Source organism: Rattus norvegicus, chromosome 7 (assembly GCF_021556685.1).
Source record: "Rattus norvegicus strain SHRSP/BbbUtx chromosome 7, alternate assembly SHRSP_T2T, whole genome shotgun sequence".
In the NCBI taxonomy this organism is placed as follows: domain Eukaryota; kingdom Metazoa; phylum Chordata; class Mammalia; order Rodentia; family Muridae; genus Rattus; species Rattus norvegicus.
This window is the reverse complement of record NC_141540.1, coordinates 37268507-37288970: the sequence shown is the minus strand read 5'-3', so window position 1 is coordinate 37288970 and position 20464 is coordinate 37268507. Positions and strand designations below refer to the sequence as shown.

General features: G+C 44.2%; 1 protein-coding gene across 2 annotated transcripts in view; it reads left to right on the top strand.

Annotated features, from left to right (window-relative positions):
* The window catches only part of Cfap54 (cilia and flagella associated protein 54), a 283006-nt gene that overhangs the window by 8991 nt on the left and 253551 nt on the right, over window positions 1-20464 (top strand). For both annotated transcript variants that reach the window (XM_087557147.1, NM_001447141.1), the window contains 4 exon segments: window positions 6138-6243; window positions 9124-9273; window positions 10773-10944; window positions 15480-15538. In XM_087557147.1, the coding sequence (XP_087413273.1) occupies window positions 6138-6243; window positions 9124-9273; window positions 10773-10944; window positions 15480-15538 (487 nt within the window).

The following is a 20464-nucleotide window of genomic DNA, read 5'->3' as shown; positions in this document are numbered from 1 at the left end:
TATCACAGCAATAGGAAAACAAACATTCTACCTGTATTAGGTATTCATATCTCTTGAGACAAGAAGTGAATACTATCTTGGAAGTGGTAGCACATGCCTGTAATTTTGACACATTCCCCTGTGTTGGGAAGCCCAGCTAAGGTCAAAATTTGATGCTCAATGCAAATTGTGGATTTCCTTTACCAGCAGATTTCTCCTTCTTTGAACTTGTCCGGGGAGCTGGGAACCTCCATACCCTTTACCTTCAGAATGTAATTTATCCTTGGTGAGGTTACAGGTCCAGCATCCTTTCTCCAGGTATCAAACCCATTCAGCAAGCACCTGAGATTCCTGGAATGCTTCCCCATGCTAACAAGGCATCTCATAACCTTAGCCTTCTGCCAATGATCTTTGCTTCCTCCCATCCCAATATTCCTACCACCTTCCCCCAAACTATGTAACCCTTGATTTACCCCCAAATAAAATTGACCTTTATCGGGCTGGAGAGATGGCTCAGCGGTTAAGAGCACCCGACTGCTCTTCTAGAGGTCATGAGTTCAATTCCCAGCAACCACATGGTGGCTCACAACCATCTGTAAAGAGATCTGATGCCCTCTTCTGGTGTATCTGAAGACAGCTACAGTGTACTTATATATAATAAATGAATAAAAAAAATTGATCTTTATCCCCAAGTCATTTCTGTTCATAATCATAGGTCACCTGAAAACCTATTTATCGACTCTGCTCCCTTTGTCCTCATGGGCCGGTGGCCAATGACCCCTGGGAAAAGGGAGGTCCACAAGCCTGTCTCTGTTCATTTTCTACCTTGTTTGTAATGAGATACAAACGCACAGAAACCAAAGACACAAAGCTGGCGGATCAATACAGCACACTCTTAGGATTTAGAAACAGCTGTAGCAGTCTAGGTATGTGTGATATTGGTGAAAGGATGGGCAAGTCAGTGAGGAAGAACACACAGTTCAGACATACAGTCTGCGGTTTGACAAAGGAACAGAGTGAAACAGATTGATGCTGCCGATACTCAACAACTACATACAAGAAAATAAAATTAGGTACAGACTGCCCCCATCCTGGACAGCAACTCAAAGGACCACCTGTCTTAGATGTAATGCTCAAAACAGCAAGATTCCTAAGAGAAAATCTGGGTGACCTTGGGTTGGCAATTACTTTCTAAACATAACTCCAAATACATGAACAAGCTTAAGTTGGTCAAAATTAAGGATCTTTGTATAAAAAGTATGAAGAAAAATAGGCAGCATAGGCTGTGAAGTTTTTTTTAAAGACTTATTTATTTATTATTTATATGAGTACACTGTAGCTGTCTTCAGACACACCAGAAGAGGACACTGGATCCCATTACAGATGGTTGTGAGCCACCATGTGGTTGCTGGGATTTGAACTCAGGACCTCTGGGAAGAGCAGTCAGTGCTCTTAACCACTGAGCCATCTCTCAAGCCCCAAGGCTGTGAGTTTTGATGTTGTTGTTTTGAGACAAGGTTTCTCTGTATACCCCTGGCTGCCCTGGAACTCACTCTGTAGATCAGGCTGGCCTCAAACTCAGAGGTCTGCCTGCCTTTGCCTCCTAAGTACTGGGATTAAAGGAGAGAACTGTCATTGCTTGGCTGGGCTGTAGACTAAATGCTTGGCGAAATCCATATATGATTAAAAAAAACTGTAGTCTACAATATGCATCAGATTCTTAAAAATCAACCCAAAAAACCTCAAACCAACCTGTTTTTAAAAATTGGCCAATTTTACCAAAAGCGATTTACAGATTCAATTCAATCCCCATCAAAATACCAATCCACTTCTTCAAAGAGTTAGACAGAACAATTTGCAAATTCATCTGGAATAACAAAAAACCCAGGATAGCTAAAACTATCCTCAACAATAAAAGGACTTCAGGGGGAATCACTATCCCTGAACTCAAGCAGTATTACAGAGCAATAGTGATAAAAACTGCATGGTATTGGTACAGAGACAGACAGATAGACCAATGGAACAGAATTGAAGACCCAGAAATGAACCCACACACCTATGGTCACTTGATTTTTGACAAAGGAGCCAAAACCATCCAATGGAAAAAAGATAGCATTTTCAGCAAATGGTGCTGGTTCAACTGGAGGTCAACATGTAGAAGAATGCAGATCGATCCATCCTTATCACCCTGTACAAAGCTTAAGTCCAAGTGGATCAAGGACCTCCACATCAAACCAGATACACTCAAACTAATAGAAGAAAAACTAGGGCAGCATATCGAACACATGGGCACTGGAAAAAATTTCCTGAACAAAACACCAATGGCTTATGCTCTAAGATTAAGAATCGACAAATGGGATCTCATAAAACTGTAAAGCTTCTGTAAGGCAAAGGACACTATGGTTAGGACGAAACGGCAACCAAAAGATTGGGAAAAGATCTTTACCAATCCTACAACAGATAGAGGCCTTATATCCAAAATATACAAAGAACTCAAGAAGTTAGACCGCAGGGAGACAAATAACCCTATTAAAAATGGGGTTCAGAGCTAAACAAAGAATTCACAGCTGAGGAATGCCGAATGGCTGAGAAACACCTAAAGAAATGTTCAACATCTTTAGTCATACGGGAAATGCAAATCAAAACAACCCTGAGATTTCACCTCACACCAGTGAGAATGGCTAAGATCAAAAACTCAGGTGACAACAAATGCTGGCGAGGATGTGGAGAAAGAGGAACACTCCTCCATTGTTGGTGGGATTGCAGACTGGTACAACCATTCTGGAAATCAGTCTGGAGGTTCCTCAGAAAATTGGACATTGAACTGCCTGAGGATCCAGCTATACCTCTCTTGGGCATATACCCAAAAGATGCCTCAACATATAAAAGAGACACGTGCTCCACTATGTTCATTGCAGCCTTATTTATAATAGCCAGAAACTGGAAAGAACCCAGATGCCCTTCAACAGAGGAATGGATACAGAAAATGTGGTACATCTACACAATGGAATATTACTCAGCTATCAAAAACAATGACTTTATGAAATTCGTAGGCAAATGGTTGGAACTGGAAAATATCATCCTGAGTGAGCTAACCCAATCACAGAAAGACATACATGGTATGCACTCATTGATAAGTGGCTATTAGCCCAAATGCTTGAATTACCCTAGATCCCTAGAACAAACGAAACTCAAGACGGATGATCAAAATGTGAATGCTTCACTCCTTCTTTAAATGAGGAAAAAGATTACCCTTGGCAGGGAATAGAGAGGCAAAGATTAAAACAGAGACAGAAGGCACACCCATTCAGAGCCTGCCCCACATGTGGCCCATACATATACAGCCATCCAATTAGACAAGATGGATGAAGCAAAGAAGTGCAGACCGACAGGAGCCGGATGTAGATCGCTCCTGAGAGACACAGCCAGAATACAGCAAATACAGAGGCGAATGCCAGCAGCAAACCACTGAACTGAGAACAGGACCCCCGTTGAAGGAATCAGAGAAAGAACTGGAAAGCTTGAAGGGGCTCGAGACCCCATATGAACAACAATGCCAAGCAACCAGAGCTTCCAGGGACTAAGCCACTACCTAAAGACTATACATGGACTGACCCTGGACTCTGACCTCATAGGTAGCATTGAATATCCTAGTAAGATCACCAGTGTAAGGGGAAGCCCTGGGTCCTGCTAAGACTGAACCCCCAGTGAACGTGATTGTTGGGGGGAGGGCGGCAATGGGGGGAGGATTGGGAGGGGAACACCCATATCGAAGGGGAGGGGGAGGGCCAAAGGGATGTTGGCCCGTAAACCGGGAAAGGGAATAAAACTCGAAATGTAAGTAAGAAATACTCAAGTTAATAATAATAATAATAATAATATATATATATATATATATATATATGTATATTGACCAAAAAAAAAAAAACTGGCCAAAGAGCCAACAGACATCTCACCAAAGAGGTATCACTGATGGAACATAAACCCGAGAAGATGCCCCACATGCAACAACATTGGGGGGCCTCAAATCCAAACAATGGTGAGATTGCCTACAAGGCCGATGACTACAAGGCTAAAACCCAGGACTCAGCAGCTCTGAATGCTGGTGAAAGGGAACAGAAGCCCCTTGCTGGAGGAGTTGCAGAATGGTAGATGTAGCCTCATGGAAGACAAGTTATCATTTCTCACAAAGCTAAGCATACCCTTAATAATTCTGTCTAGTAATTGTGGCTTTTGGCACTTAACCAAAGGAGGATTATAATTATATCCACATAAAATCCACATAATAACCTCTCTCCCTCCGCTCTTTCCTTCCCCCACCTGTGTGTGTGTGTGTAGGCCAGAGTTCAACCTTGAATCCTCCACCAAGAGCTATCTTTTGTTTTCTAGACAGGGTCTCTTACTGGAATCTGGGACTTACAAATTAGGATAGGCTACTGAATCATAGAGATCCTCCTGCCTCTGCTTCCTTGAGATTACAAGCAAGTGCCACAGGACCTGGCTGTTTACATGTTCTCCAACGCAGGTCCTCATGTTATGTGATAAGCGCTTTATTAACTGAACTGTTTCTCCAGCCCCAGATATGGATATCAGCTTTATAATTGTTAAAATGTATAAGCAGTCATCATGTTCTTTATGAGGTTAATGAAAGATAAGTAACGATCTTATCCAATCATGGAATATTAATCAGTATAAGAAGCAAACTGGTGAACCGGGAAAAGACATAGAGGAATGTAGATACATATTCCTAAAAGAAAGAAGGCAGTCTGAAAAGATTCTATACTATGTGGCATTCTGCAAGAGTAAAGTTATGGCAACAGTAAAAAGATCAGTGATTAGGGAGCAAGGGAGAAATGTGTAGGTGGAGCCCAGAAGAATCTCAGGACGGCGAAACATTGTATCTTGAGACAGTGCTGTTAAGTATCATTATACAGTTGTCAAAAGCTCATCAGAAGTACCACAGCAGAGTGAACCCTGCCAGAAACCCTGGACTTTGTCAATTCTTGATGTGCTAGGGGCAGCCTCATCAGTTGTAACAAGATACAGTAAAAAAGTAGAAACCGAAACAGAAGCTACATCAAGATGAACACGGGAAGGGGCTGGAGAGATGGCTCAGTGGTTAAGGGAACTTGCATCTTTTGCCGACTACTTGGTTCAGTTCCCTGCCTAACAACCACCTGTAGATGGCGATAGGTGATCTGATGCCCCCTTCTGGTCTTCCTGGGCACTGCATGCACATGGCACACATGCATGCAAGGCAAAACCACTCTCTCTCTCTCTCTCTCTCTCTCTCTCTCTCTCTCTATATATATATATATATATATATATATATATATATATATATATATATATATATCCCTATATATATATAAAGGTTAACATAAGAAAGGAGCCAGTCTGCAGAGGAACAGTGGGAGTCCTGACACAGCCTGAGGAACGGAGCATGTGTGGAGCGAATGAAATGCAAAGAAGAGAGAGGAGGGAGCTATAACAGATCATATACCATATGGCTCTTTCCTTGGTTCACTGGCTCACTTCCTGCCTCAGGAGTGCTTTCTCCTTTATTAATAGTCTATTTCTATTCCATGCCTAGCTTAAAAGGCATGACTTTTGCTCCATCTTCTGGCAGCTTCTGGGCTCTTTACCTAGCCTGCACTGTGCTTCTTCCTTTAGTGACTTGGTCCTTGGACTTCTTTCTGAGACATCGCTAAGATCTTTCGGGCGACAAAGAACCCCAGAAGGGTGGACACTGATAGAGACCACACAGCTTGTTCATACCTGGGGATGGGAGTGGAGGGACACCTCTGGATTTCCTTCACTGTGAAGTTAAAAGCTCCTTTCAAAAGGAGTTTTTTAAAAAAACACATGTAAGGGCTGGGGTAGTAGCTCAGTGGTAGAGCGCTTGCCTAGGAAGCGCAAGGCCCTGGGTTCGGTCCCCAGCTCCGAAAAAAAGAACCAAAAAAAAAAAAAAAAAAAACACACACATGTAAAAAGGGTTCCACATTGGGCACGTCCTGGCTTTAATAATGTTTGTTAGTAGACATTAACAATGAGGAATAAGAGAAAGACTCAGCACAAGGCAAGTGTTAAAGGGGTGGCCCACTGACTAACTGAGGCTGCCTGCTCTTTCTGAAGACATCCTTTTCCTTTATTTACAGTGCCACCACTCTGTTTAATATCTGGACCAAATACGCCCCCCGGCTGCCGGCCGACTATTACAACGAGAAGCTTCTGAAGGTTGGAGACAGCCTGTGTCAAATAAAAGTAAGTGTGGCTCCGAAGCGAGAAGCAAACTCCTTTAGCTGCTTAGCATTTGGCTTGATACCCTTCCCAGTCTGCAGGGTTCGATTTGTTTTTCTTATTTTTTCTTTTAAATATTGAAAAACAACATGTAAATAAGTAAAACTGTAATGAGGTACAGTAACAGCCATAACAACTACAAAGTCTGCCCTTCTATTTTGTATTTGAAAGTCTCCAGGTGGTTCCTTCAGGGACCGGGGGCAGCCTGACAAGGGAAGGCAGCTCGGCTCAGCGGAGGGTGTGGTAGGCCTACGGCAGGAAGTGCTGAGTCACCATGTTCCTACCTTATACAAAGGAGCCCAGACACCACTTCCTGTTGTTTTTTCCCTAGGCCTGTGGCCTTGCCCTGTCAGCTCTCATGACTACTGGCCTGGCTGTTCAGTGTCCTGTTTTAATGACTTTTAGTTTTCTGAATATTTTTACTGTACTGTGATTCTAGCTATGGTGGCATATATGCCCTATTTCCTGCTCAGTATTAGACCTTGTCATGGCTAGGTTTTCAGTTTGTGACTTGTGAGTTTAACCCCACAGTTCTGGCCTAAGTCTAAATATAATAAGTTCTATTCAGTGTTGGACAAGGAGTTTTTTTGTTTTTTGTTTTTTTTTTTATCCACAGGGATTTTAGGCCAGGCATGGGCAGTGTGAGTGGGTGCCTTCTCAACTCTCAGTTGCCCCACTTGATTTTCTTCCCGTGTGTCTATTTCTTAGACATTAATCAATGTCCTAAGAGGCAAGGGTTCCAAATAGAGCATGGGTTCTCACCCTGTGGGTCGCAACCTGGAAGTGTCCCGTTTCAGATATTTTACATTACGATTCAAATCGGTAGCTACCGTAAAGTTATGAGGTAGCAATGAAATAATTCTATGGTTGGGAGTCAGCACGGCATGAGGAACTGTGTTATAAAGGGTTGCAGAGGTGTTAGGAAGGTTGAGAACCGCTGAAGCAGAAGATGAGGTATAGAAAGGCTTCCATTTGAAAACAGCATCAATGCAAAAGTGCAACACTGACCCCAGGTAAGATAAAAGATAATGTTTTCTGAAGACACATGTGAGTGACCGTGGCCTAGGGACATAGATTCAGGTTCCCCCCAAATTACTTGTCTAATATGGTTAAGAGTTTGACAAAGCCTTTATAGTCACTTAGGACTTTTTGTCACACACGAAGACGCTTTTCAAATATATTGGTAGAAACATGAGGCAGGCAGGTCACAGCAAAGTGGGAAATCTCCGTAAGCCTCAGACACCTGTCTGATGACATATTCATCCTTTTGGTTGGTGGCAGTTCTAGGGGGGTCTCCTAAGTTAGCATATTCCAAGTGATCTTACCTGGTAGTCAAGTCACGAGAATCAAACACAGAGGCAGGCAAGGAATGGTTTAAAGGGGCTAAAAGGTAGGTAGCTCAAGATAAATTGTAACTAGACGCTGGACTTGCCACACCAGCCTCTCCTCAGTCCCGACAGTTCTAATCAGCCATGAGCCACCCGGAAGGCTGAGTCTAAGGTCACCTTTCTTTTCGGGACCCTTTCACCCACAGAACTAATTAACCCTAAATCAAAGTCAGCCATAACTCTGCATGCATGCACCATGGTTCTTACACACTTGAAAATGCAGGGTTTGGGAGAAAGTAGGCGACTTCCAAGTTCTTCTATTTCTGTGGAGTGGAGCGACAGCAGCTGACAACATCGCCTTTGGATCTTGGTAGCTCTGGGAACGAGAGGCGGACACCTTGGAGTCTTAGCAGCAGTGGGTGAGTGTGGACTTCAGTAGAGGGAGAAGGAAGTGTGTCAGACACTGAGGGAACAAGCTGACCATGGGCAGTAGCCAAGGTCAATGGATGCTTCTGATAGACAGGCCTAGGTAGAGTGTTTACATTTGGATGGAAGAATAGGGACGACTTCTCTCCTTTTCAGTGGTCGGAAATGGGTCACTGAAGGTGTTTGTAATCCTGGAAATGAACTTGATCGTTGCTGCCATCAATTTCTAGACTATTTATATTTCAGCTAGAGCACAGATAATCTCGTGGGACGCTATGATTTTTGAGATATTGATATTTTTGAGATTATGATATTTTGGGTATATTATACAAATCCAGTTAGAACGGGAAAGATCCAAAACCAACCTGTGAGGAGACAAGGCGATAGAAACAAGAATGAGTGATGTTTGATGTTGAGAATGGAGCCATGTTTGATGGTGGAGATCCCACAAGGGGCTAGGCAGGTGGGTGGGTCAGAAGCAGGCCAGTGGCTTTTCCTGGAGACAGGGCTGAGGAGGAGGAAGCTATGGAGAAGTTTCGAGGGACTCAGCTTTCCAGGTTCTCCTGTTTCCTGCTGACACTTTCTAGGTCAACCATCCCGTGTGCTCGATGGAAACAAAACCCCTGACTCACAGCAAGGAGACAGTCCTCACTCTTGAATTGAGCATGTGGGCCGCCATGAGCAGGGGATGATGGATTTGGGAACTTAGAGTCTATGAGATGTCGAGGGTCTTACCACAAACAGAACGAAACGTGCATCTTCTCATCGCTATGGTCATGATGGTCCCATATCCCAGATGCCTTCTTCTGAGAATTCAACACAATAACAGGCATGCATGGCCTAGAGAGTGTCTGCCACTTTACATATGCTTGGGAAATGGTGCTACTCACATGGTATTATAGAGCTGGGAGTGTAAAGAAACAGACCCTAGGTACAAAAGGGTAACATTTGTTTTTCCATAAAGTTACGTTGAAACACTGGCTGTATCTGCTTCTGGAAGTAGTAGTAACCCACACTTACATGACTAAGGATACTCTGACTACCACCCAGTCCTTACATTTGAAACTGTAACAGGCCCTCTTTATTTCAGGAGTACAAGCTGGCTCTTCTGCAATGCTATGGGCGCTATCTCCAGGGGTTCACCACCGACTTCGACTTCGATGAGAACAAAGAAGACGTAAATCAGTTCAAGACTGTCTTCTTCCCAAACGGCTTTGGCGATGAAATGGCTAGACTTACAGTAAGTTGGGAGGAGAAGCTAAGGGCCCTGTGGCTTGTGAATAGTAGTGGGATTAGTATAGCCTTTGGCTGACGGTGACTAGATCGCTTCCTCCTCCTCCTCACACAGCACCTGGCTGTGCCCCATAAGTCGTCTGATACATGTTTTGAGGGCTAGACAAAATGGGGAATCCACTAAGCCCCAGTGGTTGTGTTAATATAAGTGCTAGTTCATCCTGCAGCCCGCACTGTTGTTAGAATAACTAATACCTGTAGGTGCATTCATTTACGAAGAGTTTTGGGAAGCATATTGGATCCTTAAAACAGGTGTTAGGCCTTATTATTGCTCCATCTTATAGAAGAGAAAAATGAGGCTTCATATATATATATATATATACATATATATGTATATTTATGAATATCATATACTATATATATAGTAAAAAATAAATAAAACAAAGGGTGCTCTTTGAGCATGAACATAGATTTTTGATAAGAAATTTTACCCATCTTTTATTATATTTGTGTTACTATATATTAATTGTTAGTATTAATTTACCAGTTGAGCACCCCCCCCCCCCAATCCCGCCTTACATCACAACTGTGCTTGGGATTCTGGGAGCTAAAGGAATCCTTGATAGAAAGATGGGGCTGGGGACCCTGTCGGATTTACCCTCCCTAAGATTCTCAGTGTCTGGCTTTGTTATGTCCTCTTCCAAATACCCCGGGTGTCTTTATGGGGATAAAAACACAAGTCAACAGAAAAAAAAAATCCAAAATGCCAAAGCGAGCTCTGTGCGAGGTAACGTCTGCATGCACTGTGTGAATTTATCACCTCACAGCCTCCTTATGGCCCTAGGAGGTGGAACTATTTTGCCTTTTTACTGATAGAAGAAACACGATTATTAGAAATAAAGAAACAAGCCCAGGGGCTGGAAAGACAGCCATGCAGTTGAGAGTGCTTATTGCCCTCCCAGAGGAACTGAGTTTGGCCCCCAGCACTCAGTCATGGCAGCCTGTAATTCCAGCGTTCCTGACACCCTCTTCTGGACTCAGTGGCCATGACAGACCCCCGAAGCACTCCTAAAGCTGCCTGTGCCTGGAACATTTTGCTTCTGTCAGGAGCGGAAGCTCTCTCCTTTTTTCAAGTCTCCCTTGAAACAGTAGTGGTCAATCAACATTTGCTGAAAGCATTCTATAAATCGAGACAATCACATTTGAGCTAATAAATAGGCTAAAATGCTCTAGGATGAGATTACAACTCCTGACGAGTGGTAATGAGATAACAGGCTAATGGGATTTCAGTACTGTTTTGTTTGGGATTTTCTTTCGCCTTCGGAAAGCTGATCTTAAATTTTCTAAGGAAGCCTGTCTTGTATTTCTTTGCCTGCCAATCCATTAAATACAATTAAATACAAACGTTTGCATTTTAGTGTTTCTGGCATTTAACATCGTTGAGAAATGCCCCCCCTTTAATTTTATAAGCCTGGTTTATATTCATTTATTTCCTGTGTCTTTCAGTTTCATGCTTTGAGTGGAAAAAATATTTGCAACTACCAGCTGGTCTGCCAAAGTGATGCCAATCTGCAGAATGAAGAATCCGTGCGACAGTGTCTGCAGATCCTGTCTTCCTTTAGACTCATCATGCAGGTGGCGCTCCCTCAGGAGCACCTTTGCTGGATTATCTTCAACGGTGTGAACCAAGATGCCTTATTCCCCATTGTGCCTTTCAGATCGTTATTTAAATGCCAAGTTTGATGGCAACGTGCTTTTGTGATTTAAGACGTACACGTTTGTATATGTATAATTGAATACGAGTACATGCACGTAGAATAGAATAATTGTATTACTTTTTTTTTTTAAAGTTTGGATTACATTTTTTTTTGTCCTCACAAGTAGAGATGCTGGGGATTTCACCAAAGGAAGAGCCGGTGGCTATGGGGTAGTTGGTTTCAGGTCTATGACAAGTAGGGACCATGGTTGATAAGTGGAGGAGACATAGGGAGCAGACCAATGGTACATTGAGTCTAAGAATCATCCGCTTTCTCTGTCTTCTCCTCAAAGGCTCTGGCCAGCAGTTTTGGCTTTCTATGTAGGAACTTCCCCCACCACCCAGTTTGTTTTTGAGTAAGGATCTCTCTCTCTCTCTCTCTCTCTCTCTCTCTCTCTCTCTCCCCCTCTCTCTCCCTCTCTCTCTCTCTCTCACATACATTCATGTGCACATGCACACATGCATATATACATAAATATATATATATATATACTTATCTTGGCTATTATTAAAGTGTAATGTTTGTTTTCTACTCTAAAGCTGTTCTGAGGTGCTCACTGTACTGGCCTCTGGATAATACATTCTGCTGTTTTCTTGGTGATCATGAGGAAAAATGATCGTGACAGTCTATTGGATGTGCGTAGACTAAGGAAGAGTAATTCCAATGAAAACGTACGGCTTTCCCTCCTCTCATGGCATTTGAAAGTTTACCTCCTAACCTTTCCCAACTTCACCCACCCCACATCACGCGCTGCCATCGTGGCTGAACCTGCAGTGCACGTTCACTACTAGAAACGAGGATGGCTCCTGGGGTCCGTGACTGGGCAGCATTTGTGGCTGGTCACCCGCAGTGTCCTTGGTTCTTTAGTCAGAGCCGAGGTACGCTGACAGAGTGGGACAGAGCAGGAGCCAGTGCTTCTGGGCCCCTGAGAGGGAACAGCATGTGCAAGGCTGGGGTCTCTGGAGGGGTAGAAATGACGTAAACCTGTAGTTCTAGCGTTTGGAGACTTAGGCAGGAAGACGGAGAGTTAAGAGCAGCTGGGCTATGTGATACTCTCTGGCTCATAAATAAACAAATGAATGAATAAATAAATAATCATATTTTTTCTCCTCTGTCTTCCCTTCTTCAAAAAAGAGATTAGAGTTCTGCAAAGTTCTGCATCTCCAACTCCTTTGTCTCTATTCTGGTTCCGATCTCTGTGTTTATAAATATGACTTTGAGCTCTGCACTCTACTGCTTCCTGGGTCCCCCAGTCAGTGCTACTCTTGTAGAATCCACCAGGTCCCAGTATGTGACTCTAACTTCCCGTGTATGTCCCTACGGAGAAGCACCTAGCCTAACAGTTCTGCTGTGAATATCTTTGCTCATCTCGTCTCAAAGATTGGAGGGACGGTTTTCTGGGACCTGTGTCCAGGAGCGCAGTTGCTGGGTGGTGGGCCATACGTGTTCTAAACTTGGTTTCACTAATTAGTGTCATCATCTAAGACTTACTGAGTGCCTCTCATGAGCCTGGTATGGCCCTAGGTGTCTGAGGCACAGAAGTAGATAAAGTCTTACGCTTCCTCCTGCTGCAGGGAGGTGGTTCGTGAAACAGATAGTGTCAGGCACTGCTGTGGAGAGAATGCAGGTGGGAAGGCAGATAAGGAAGGCAAGCCAGGCTAAGGGAGGGGGCGGGGCTGGGAATGTACAAAAACTACTGAACCAAGAGCTGAAGGAGCCAGGGGCATAAACACCTGGAATATTTGGGGCAAAGCTGGTCCAATTCTGGGATTGACAAATACGTGATGGGCCCAAGGTTTTTACACTTTGTATTCTAAGCAGTCAGAACTATGCATTTGATAACTTGTCAAAGTACATTTAGCCTTTTATTACATTGACAATGTGTCATTGGTTATTAAGATATCTAGTTAGTCTTCATTCTTTCTGAAAGATTTCAAATATTCTCAAGTAACTGAACTCAACTAATTGAGACTTTCAGACCGGTTTTTGACAGTGGCCATCTTTGATGCAAAGGAGTCCCTTGAACAGGAAATTCAGAGTATGGATGGATTTGGCGCAAACAAACAAACAAAAAAAAAAAACAAAAAAAAAACTGGCTTCCAAAATTTCCCTGCGATCATAAAGATTCAGTCTGTGCCCCATCTTGTACTGTCTACTCTGGTGGCTTCTGCTGTGTAACTGAGCCCAGGCCAAAACCGGAACCATGGAAGCAGAATTTAGCTGTGGTCGGGATGAGTTAGGACTAGCAAGGTTACAGGCATGGTTTGAAACCTAGAAGAGCCTTTGTCCTTTCTGACAACAGCCCCCTGCTGCTGACATGTTTTTCCAGGCTCCTGGCTTGAACCTGAGTCACATGTTGTGCGGGCAGGCATGTGCTTCCTGTGCCCTGCCCTACTTGGTGACTGGGTTTCCTTTCTACAAGGAATCAGTCATACAGTTGCATCTCCCCATCCAATCTGTATAGTATATACGTGTCTGGATGTGTAATGTAGTTGTGTATGTATGTGTGTTGTGTATGCATATGTATGTATATGTATGTGTAGTGTATATATTTAGACACACGTGTTTAGTGTAAGATATATGTGTGTCTAGTGTGTGTGTGTGTGTGTGTGTGTGTGTGTGTGTGTGAATATAGTAATTAGTGTCTGAATGTCTTCCTCTATTGTCTTTTTTTTCTTTTTTCTTTTCTTTTTTTTTTCGGAGCTGGGGACCGAACCCAGGGCCTTGACCGAACCCAGGGAGGCCTTGCGCTTCCTAGGCAAGCGCTCTACCACTAAGCTAAATCCCCAACCCCCTCTATTGTCTTTTGAAACAGGGTTTTGTTATTGAACCTACAGATCACTGTTTCAGCTAGACTGGCTGGTTAGTGAGTCCCTGGAACTCACCTGTAGCGTTGTATAAAAAGATAAGAAGGAAGGAATATGTTTGGTGGAGGCATGGTATGGTGTGGGAGAAGGGGGTGCCTCTGCCGGCCCATGCTGAGGCATCCCTTCCCCTTGAGGTACCAGCTACGTGAGCTATACGAGTATATATATACTATATGAGTATAGTATAGAATAGAGTCTATTTAGGGCATGGAGAGGGGAATTGAGGGGGTAGTAGAGACAGAGAAAAGATGAGAGAGAGGAGAGAGAGAGAGAGAGAGAGAGAGAGAGAGAGAGAGAGAGAGAGAGAGAGAGAGAAGAGGGTAAGGGGCAGGAGCAAGAGGAGAAGAGAGGAGAGCAGGAGCAGGAGCAGGAGCAGGAGCAAGAAAATGTGGAGGGAGCAAGCAGCCCCTTATATAGTGAGTCAGGCACGCCTGGCTGTTGCCAGGTAACTGTGGGTGGAGCCTAGATGAAATGCCAACAGTACCTTTCTCTCTCCTCCCAGGGCTGGGGTCACAGTGTACGATATCACACCCAGCCAGCTTAAGGCCCCATGCTCGCAAAGCCCTCACCTTACCCACTGAACCCGAGTTGTATCTTCAGCACAGCCAAGCTGAGGTGCGTAGAACGGCTTTGGCAGGCTGTAGCCGTGTGGCATCCAGACAGGTGGATCTTAAATGCAAGCAGAGAGCACATGACTCGGGCACTCGGTCTGCAGAGTCCTTGACTGCGGAGAATCAGAGAATTGTCTTCTCCGTGAGCCTATTCACGCGGCGTTCAGTGTTTTTGCTCCCGATGCGTGTAATTGATGTTTGTTTCTCTCACTTTTTTTTTTTTTTTAAGTCAAGGAATGCCTCTCGGAACAGATGCTTTTAGAGCTGAATTTTGACGGTTGTGAATTTTAGATCAGCTGTTTTGTAGAAAACAGTTGGACTTCTTGCCGTTACAAGCCAAGCCTTTTAAAAGCACGAGCACTTTCAAGCAGGTTTCTAGCACCGCCGTGTCCTCCTGTCCTGCCGCAAGCAAGCCTGCTTTCCTCTTGTAATGAATCACCCGACACAGAAATCGTACCGTGATGCTAGTTTCTGTTGCGCTGGCTATAGGGAATGACTTAATAACGGGGTGTATGTTATCTGAGGCAGGAAAGAGGTAAAACACAGCTTCTCGCCTGTTTCAAGTTTTAAACTACCCGACTTCCTTCTGGATTAAATGTGTCCTAATATTGTGCAGAGATGAATCTCTCATTCTCAACCATAAGGAAGCCACAGGAACAAAGAACACAGTAAAACCAGAAGGTATACGTGAATTACCCGCTGAAATATTATTCTCTCCAGTATATCTTAAAACTCGCATTGCCATAAAACGAGACTGGAGGATCGAGGCGTCGACATATTTAAAATACGATCATATTAGTTGTCTCCATGATTTTGTGCTGAAGTGACAAGAAAATATAGACGATTATCACCTCCTCCCGCCATCAAACCTCACGAGAGCGCTCGTTTGGCGGGTGGCAGACCTAAGCCATAGAAACAGCAATATGCCAGTCTCAGCCTTCGACTGCACAGTGTACTCACGTCTTTCTCTCCACTCAGGTACCCTTTACATCTACACCATTTGCCGGAAGCTGATGGTCATAGGACAGTCTTCCAAGGTAAGATGTGCAAAGCTTGCCTCTCACTGCTTTCTACACCATACACAGAGTGCTGAACCGAGCACAGGCTGTCTAGGGAATCACTGAACAGTTAGCAAATATATGTGACAAAATGTTTTCATAGTAATCGTACGAAGGGAGGGCCATATGTAAAGAATGATTGGACCGGAGAGATGGCTCAGTGGTTAAGAACATCGACTGCTCTTCCAGAGGTCCTCAGATCAATTCTCAGCAACCACCACACGGTGGCTCACAACCGTCTGTAGTGGGATCCTATGCCCTCTTCTGGTGTGTCTGAAGACAGTGTACTCATATTAAAGAAGCGGGGGTGGTATTCTAGTCTTTCCTGGTTATTAGGAAAGTGGACTCTCCTTACTGACTGGACCAAGACATTCCTCTTTATGCTGTTTGTCCCATAATAATCATTAAGAGTGTCCTCTGTCACTCTGTCTTAGTTTTCGAGATAAACTGTATTATGGAGTTCTTGGACTTTTTACTTACCACTTACAAGCTACTTGGAAAAAAACACCCAAACTCTCTAACTCCTCCTGCAGCTGTGGGCAAGGGAACTTTTAAATTATATTTTTTCGAATATACATACTACGTGTGTGCTCATGCGTGTGCCAACACAATGTGTATTTGCAGGCCATTGAACTATTTGGTTATCACTCTTGGGAATTCTGTCTACCTCCTTTGAGATGTCCACTAAGAGCGCTCCATTAGAATAGACTAGCTGGCCAGCCTGCCTCAGGGATCCTGCAGCCTCCAGCCTGTCAGTGTTAAGATATGAAGCATGTGCCATCATAGCTGGCACTTCCCTTGGGTTCTGGGGCCCAAACTCAGATAGTCATGCTTCCGAGACAAGTGCTCCTCTTGCGAGGCCCAGAGACTCTAACTTACACAATTCTTGCATCCTGGGACTCACCGAGCAGTTTCAGCAATGAGGAAGCCGCTGCCAAGTCTTGATTTTCCCCACAATGTTGGTCGCATGTTTGTTGGTAGAAGACATTTATTTCCTGTATTCATTTTCCAAGCATTGGAACGCAGACCAGAAAAGGCAACTATACTCCCATGGAGACCCTGCTGGAGTTGCCGTTGGCATGGGAAACATTGCTTTCTTATGAGTGTCTGTCCCTGAGTAGTCAAACGCTTTGGAGAGACTTTCTTTTCTTTTCTCTTCTCTTCTTTTCTTTTCTTTCCTTTTTCTTTTTTTTACATATTCCATCAAAACTAGGCATGCATTTTAGAGCTAGCAACACTTAAAAAGTAAAAACAGAAGGCATGATGTCTGCATGCTTCGTGGATAACATTAATTGCACGTTCACTTTCTGTTCCTCAAATGATAAAAAGCAAACTATTACTAATAATAACTTGAGGAAATTCTGGGTGAGCGTTTTGAGTACGGACAGAGTGGAAGCGAGGCTGTCCCACACATAATAATAAGCTGTTCTATAAACTCTACCACCCATGCTGCTTTTAGTTGCCGTTGAGATCCTCAAAAGGAATTTGCACTTGCAGTGTTCACAAATACTGCTCCAGAGCTGCCGAGCTCCGTCTGCTCTAGTGTTTGCCTGTCAGAGCTCTGAAGAGCACATCTGTCTGGGTCAACATGTGTTCGTTAGAGTTTATACTTGTTAACATCAAGAGGATTTTAAATCAACGTGATAGTCATCTGAAAATAATCTATTTCTAACCCACACCAGACACCTCTTCTTCCAGCCTCATGGGACTCTGACAAAGTGCAAGGTAGAAGAGGACAGTTGAGCAGCCCCCGGCGTGTGGGAAGGGGTTCGGGGCATGAAGGATTTAGGGGTTACACAACTGTCACTGGGAGGTCAGATTAGACTCTTCCAGTTTGCTCAGTATGATAGACTTCAAGGGAATTAATATTTTTTACCCAGAAATTTCCAAGCCTCCACATGGTTTCTCCGCATAACTTCTCTGAGGCTACACATGGGTAGCTCCATTTAATGGACATAGGCCCTGGAGATCCCACCACATAGGAAGCCTGCAGGCTCTAGGGAATTTTAATTTGATAGTCAGTTTTTTATTATTATTTTTATTCATTTAGTGTATGCAAGTATACACATGTCTGAATGTGTCTGTGTGTCTGTGAGTGATTACCATGTATGCATGTGTGTGTATATGCATGTGCATGTGTAGATACATATACGAATGTGTGTGCACCTGTGTGTGTGTACACATGTGTGAATGTTTGCTTATAGGCCAGAAGCTGATGTCAGATGCCATCCACAGTTGATCTTCACCTTGGCTTTTGAGACAGGAACTCTCACAGAACGTGCAGTTTGGTTCTAGGGTGTGTGGGTGATTCAGACCCAGTTCTGAAGACACGGCCAAGTGGGTCTGGCATTGCTTTGGTGGTGCTTTTTGCCACTGCTGCCGAGGCTGTTGGTTTACTTTGCCAGCATTGTCAGAACCTCCTGTCCGTCTCTCTCTCCTTCCAGGGCAAGAGTTAAAGACACATGCCACTGTGCCTGGCTCCAACATGGGTGCTGAGGTGTGAACTCAGGTCATTATACTCGAATGGCATTTTACCATTTTCCCAGTCCCCGAGTTCAAGTCTGTAACTGCATGGGACAGAAGTAGACCTGGGCGTCTCCAGGAACTCATGGAGTCAACCTTGGTTGACTTAATCTTCCAGTAAAGTAGAACCCAGGCATTATGGCTACCCTTCACTATTGATGTAAACCTTACTACGTTCTGGGCACTGTGGAAGGATTTTGCATGCATAGCAATACACACCATGGTCTTTTGAGGTAGAAATCTTCAGTGCCCCACCACCAGGCAAGTGGTGGCATCATCATCACCACCACCACCACCACCACCATCACCACCACCACCATCACCATCACCACCACCACCAACATCATCACCACCATCATCACCATCACCATCACCACCATCACTACCACCATCACCACCATCATTACCACCACCATCACTATCACCACCATCACCATCACCACCACCACTACCACCTCCAGAACCACCATCACCACCATCACCATCACCACCACCACCAACATCATCACCACCATCATCACCACCACCATCACTATCACCACCATCACCACCACCATCACCACCATCATCACCACCACCACCATCACTATCACCACCATCACCATCACCACCACCACTACCACCTCCAGAACCACCATCACCACCATCACCATCACCACCATCACCATCACTACCACCACCACCACCACCACCTCCAGCACCACCACCATCACCATCACCACCATCACCACCATCACCACCACCACCACCACCACCACCACCACCACCACCACCACCACCACACCACCATCATCACTATCACAATACCACCACCACCACCGTATGGACTCACCATGTCCCATGTATTCTGCTAAGTTCCTTCATGAATCTCCCCATTTAATCCTTATACCAATACTTTCATGAGGAAACTGTTTTCACTTAACTTACAGACAGGGATGCAGAGGCTTAGAAAACTGAGCTTGCTCGCAGCTGCAGGTGTAGACTGGGGCGTTCTGAGGCCACAGTCAGAAGGACCATGGCCCAACCCCATAAGAGCAATGGCTATCCAGTCACTAAGTCGGCTCCCGTCTTGCCTGTCTTTCTTTGGTTTACCTACTCCAGTGGAGGAGCTGTGTGGGAGGGACAGATCTTTCCCTTTAAAATCCCAAAGACCAGGACCGATGAAGGGCTTTTCTTCAGATAAAGCCACTAGAGTACTCTCCAGTACACACTCAGTACTACAAGGAGTCATCTATCCAAAACTATTCCTAACTACCAAGAGACACATTTGCTTGGGGTCACAGAATAAATCTAGTGTTTTCTGTAGCATCGTAAGGGGCAGTCTGGGACTCAACAAATGTTAAAGAACATACTAGCAAAAGTATGGATTTACGTTTTACTTTCCTAACTATTGTGGTAAAATATCTGGCTTGCATAGTCATTAAGCCACTCCTGTATGCATTATTTCATAAACTCCAAGTCAACCTTGAAATGGCTTCTGACATAAATCTGTGATACACGAGGCTGCAGTGCCATCCAGTGGCTGAGCTAATTTATTGTTTTTTTTTTTTTTTGTTTTGTTTTTTTTTTTTTCCCGCTGACACCTGAAGGGTGCTTGTGTGGTCCATTGTTTAGGTTCGTCTAGATTTTAGCTTTTGGAAGTTTTGTTTTTTCCGTGAAGAAAATTGTCCTGTTTTAGTCCATCCATTTTATTAATAAAAATAATTATCTCTAGGGGCTAGAGGGGGAAAAAGCTATAAACTGAGTTGTTTTTTTTTTCCAATGGCTTTTCATCTCCAAACTTGAAAGCAGGTTTTCCAGTGGGTTTTGGCACACTTCTCTCCTTTGTCAAGGCTTCGCTGTGCGGTGGAAAGAATGCTGCACTTAGCAGTTCAAAGACTTGAATTCCAGCTCCAGTTCATTCTCTCTGAGTCAGATTAGGTTAGATTTAACTTAGGGTCCCTTTTGGCAATACACTCTTTGAGCTTTCCTTTCTTTCTTTAATTCCAACTCTTAAAGCCAAACCCAAGTGTAACTGTCCAGGGAAGCTATTTTTACTTTGAAACGTGAACTTTCTCATTGCGGAAGCTTCGGGGGATTTTGCGAAGGCATGGTGTTTTGAAAAGGTGTTTACACAGAGTTTCACTCCATGTTCTCCAAACCATGGTGATCCCAAAACCATGATGGGGCAGTGGGTGGGAGAAAACAGGAGGTTCTGATGGTGGTGGCAAGGTAAACCAACAACCTCAGACTCCGTGGCAGAAAGCGCCACCATGGGGCTGACTTGGCAGTGCTGTGTCTTCAGAACAGCCCGAATCTCCCCACTACGGTCACCCACACACCCTAGAGCAAAGTCACTGAACACCAGCAGTGCTGGACAAGGGAGATGGATTTGAGTGAGTC